The following is a 2,885-nucleotide window of genomic DNA, read 5'->3' as shown; positions in this document are numbered from 1 at the left end:
TTGTAGATGAATTATGAACGGGTACTCATAGGTATATTAATCTACAATCTTTCATCATAAGACGATTAATGAATGAGAGAGTCGAAAAACATAGTTGAGTCGATGAACACTCCATAGTAAATTTCCTTTTCTTATATACTCATCCTTTTTTTTAAAAAAAAAGATTACAAAATTAGTTTTTTTGACAAGAAGATCAGAAAAGTAGTTATTAGAAGATAAATTACTTTCCCTTATAAATAAATACAGATAAATTTCGTTTTTAGAGGTTTGAATTAATTTCTTTTAGAGGTGAATTAAAAATCAATTATTAACTCACAATATTCGGGCTATAAATACAGCTGAAATTGAAATCCACAAATCGTTGAACCCGCCAAATGAAAGAGCAACAAACACCAACCAAACTCTCTGCACCTCGCTCCGCAGAGAATCGCACCGCAAGATCCAATGACTTTCCGTCGAAGAAATCCAGAAAGGCACGCACATTCACCGATTCCTAAACTTCTCACTCATTTCTTCTTCGTTTTGCATTTCAATTTTCTGATTCAGTTTCTGTAATTTCATTTTCTACTCTGTTTTTTCCTTCAGATCTCAAACAAGAGCGTGAATTCTTCATCTGCTTCGTTTTCTGAAGAATCGGTTGATTTATCGCTGATTTCTGAGATCACTGAAGAAAATCTCAACGAAGATGTTTCAGTAAGTGTAATTCTCAGCATCGTATTCTTTTTCCCTTGTTTCAGCGGTTCATGATTTATAATCAATTGATAGGATAATAATTAACTGTTAAACGCTACTGAAAATTAGTTATAGTTTCATAGTTTTTTGTTAATTTATCGAATTAAAGCTTCCTGAAAATTTTCAATGTTCGAATAGATTTTCTGTTGAATGCTATTGAAAACTCGTCGTAGTTGAGTAATTTTTTGTTCATTTATCAGTTTAAAGGTTTGTGAAATTTTTCAATGTGCAAATATCAGTTTAATATTAGGTTCGGTGATTAGTTACTAATTATGCGTTCATATATAGTTGATGCGTGTTTGAATTTATATCAATTTATGCGAAACGACTGAACTGTAAAACGCTACCTAAATTCGTCACAGTTTCTTAATCTGCTGTCATTTAATTTATTAATGCTTCAGGCAAATTTTCAATGTGCAAATAATTTGTACGTGATTATTTACTCAAGGTGTGTCAGAAACGTTTATTATGGACACTAAACTGTTAAATGCTACCTAAAATTCGTCATAGTTTCATGATTTGTCGTTAATTATAGAATTAACGCTTCAGGAAAATTTTCAATGTGCAAATAAATTTTCTGTGATTATTTACTAATTTGGATTCAGAAACGATGATTAGGTTTTGATCTATTGATATGTGTTTGAACTTTCAATGCAATAGTGAATAGTGATTGCAGCTTCCAATCACTTGGAATTATAAGACATTTTGTACCATTTGAATTTCAAGAAATAATAAGTGTTTAAGCGGAAATTTTAAATGTGAAAGCTAATTTTCTGTCATCTACTAATTATGCATCAGGAAGTGTAATTAGTTTTAGATCTGTTGATATATCATGATATGTGTGTGATTTTCCAATGCAATTGTGTTTGCAACTTGCAAGCACTTGGAATTATTAGGCATTTCCTACCATTTGAATTTCCAGATATAATTAAGTGATTAAGTTTAACAGTTGAGGTTTCAACAGATTGGAATTATTGTTAATCTCTCTGTTTCAGACTTTCTTGTTGGAAGAACCTTCTTCTGTCACTTTGCTTCAGCCTGAAAAGAAAACCGACACAGGGGAGAATAGTTCCAGCAATTGCTTTGATGTGTGTGAATTTGACAAATTCACTTCTGTGGAGGATGATATCACTGTGAATTTTCTCAAAAATTTTAAACCAGATGAAATCCTCCCTTTGGACAATGCTGATCCTCCGTATAAGAAGCTTAGGGATGAGATAATTGAGTATGTTTTGCAAGATCTCAGACGCGATGCACTGCCAAAGGAGGAAATTCAGATGCAATCGCAACCTCAAGTGGTTTCGCGGAAGAAGAAACCATTTCTGTTTCTATTTGTCATTTTGTTCATTGCACTATTAGCTATTCTTTTCTTCACTCCTGATGATGATTGTAGACTGGTGCCAACATGAGCCATTTCACTGAGGTTGATTTTCTATTCATTGATGTGCAAGTGATACAATATCCGTTCTTAGACTTGAGGTGATTTTGTTTGTTCTTAATTTGTATTAGTCTTTTGATGGAAGGTTTATAATTGCATTCATATACTTGGATGATGTGGCTGTTAATGCTGTTAGTAGGTGTTGAAAATGTATATTCGAAAGCCAGTAGTTTTCTTTGATTATGTTATTATGATTCAATTGTGCTCATAGTTTGTGTACTCATATATTTTTCTTTGGGTCCATACCTCATTTTATTGATGGAAGTGTTATGTAGGCATAGTTGCTTAATCATCTCAGCAAGCCAGTTCTTATCAAGCGAAACCATAAATGTTGGTTCAATTTGAACACATCAACATCATGTAGAAACACAATGTGCTTTATATGGGTACCAAATGTTAAGTATTAGAATTTGAATTATATTTTTGAGTGTTCTTGAGCTTCATGGCTCAGAATCTTTGTATTTTACATCATGTTTGAGTAACACTGTGAGTAGTCTATATATAAGTAGTTTAGGATCTAACTACTTTGCTGAGCTGGCTAACCGACTCTGCCACATCAGTGATGAGTCTAACTGACTTTGCCAGGTCAGCACTACTCTAACAGATTAAGGTAACTCAGTAATACAGTTCTAGTTAGACTAACTGAGGTATTTGCCATGTATATATACAATGATATTTAGGATGTATAGGCCTGAAACACAAAATTTACCCAGCT

The 2,885-nt window shown here is 32.8% G+C and overlaps 1 protein-coding gene across 1 annotated transcript; it reads left to right on the top strand.

Moving 5' to 3' along the window:
- The first annotated feature begins 305 nt into the window (after positions 1 to 305).
- On the top strand, positions 306 to 2,551 carry LOC11412963 (uncharacterized). The gene is made up of 3 exons (XM_003594672.4): positions 306 to 473; positions 586 to 693; positions 1,728 to 2,551. The coding sequence occupies exons 1-3, from the start codon at positions 375 to 377 to the stop codon at positions 2,139 to 2,141; spliced, it is 621 nt and encodes a 206-aa protein (XP_003594720.1). The 5' UTR covers positions 306 to 374; the 3' UTR covers positions 2,142 to 2,551.
- Positions 2,552 to 2,885: the final 334 nt, after the last annotated feature.

The sequence above is a fragment of the Medicago truncatula genome, chromosome 2 (assembly GCF_003473485.1).
Source record: "Medicago truncatula cultivar Jemalong A17 chromosome 2, MtrunA17r5.0-ANR, whole genome shotgun sequence".
In the NCBI taxonomy this organism is placed as follows: Eukaryota; Viridiplantae; Streptophyta; class Magnoliopsida; order Fabales; family Fabaceae; genus Medicago; species Medicago truncatula.
Note: the sequence above shows the minus strand (reverse complement) of the source record. Positions and strands in the feature narration are given on the sequence as shown.

Bases quoted from the DNA above. Each gene is read 5' to 3' on its own strand.
- LOC11412963 (XM_003594672.4), top strand. From the start codon at position 375: ATGAAAGAGCAACAAACACCAACCAAACTCTCTGCACCTCGCTCCGCA. The intron at 474-585 runs GCACGCACATTC...TTTTTCCTTCAG, and splicing joins CGTCGAAGAAATCCAGAAAG to ATCTCAAACAAGAGCGTGAA. The intron at 694-1,727 runs GTAAGTGTAATT...TCTCTGTTTCAG, and splicing joins ATCTCAACGAAGATGTTTCA to ACTTTCTTGTTGGAAGAACC.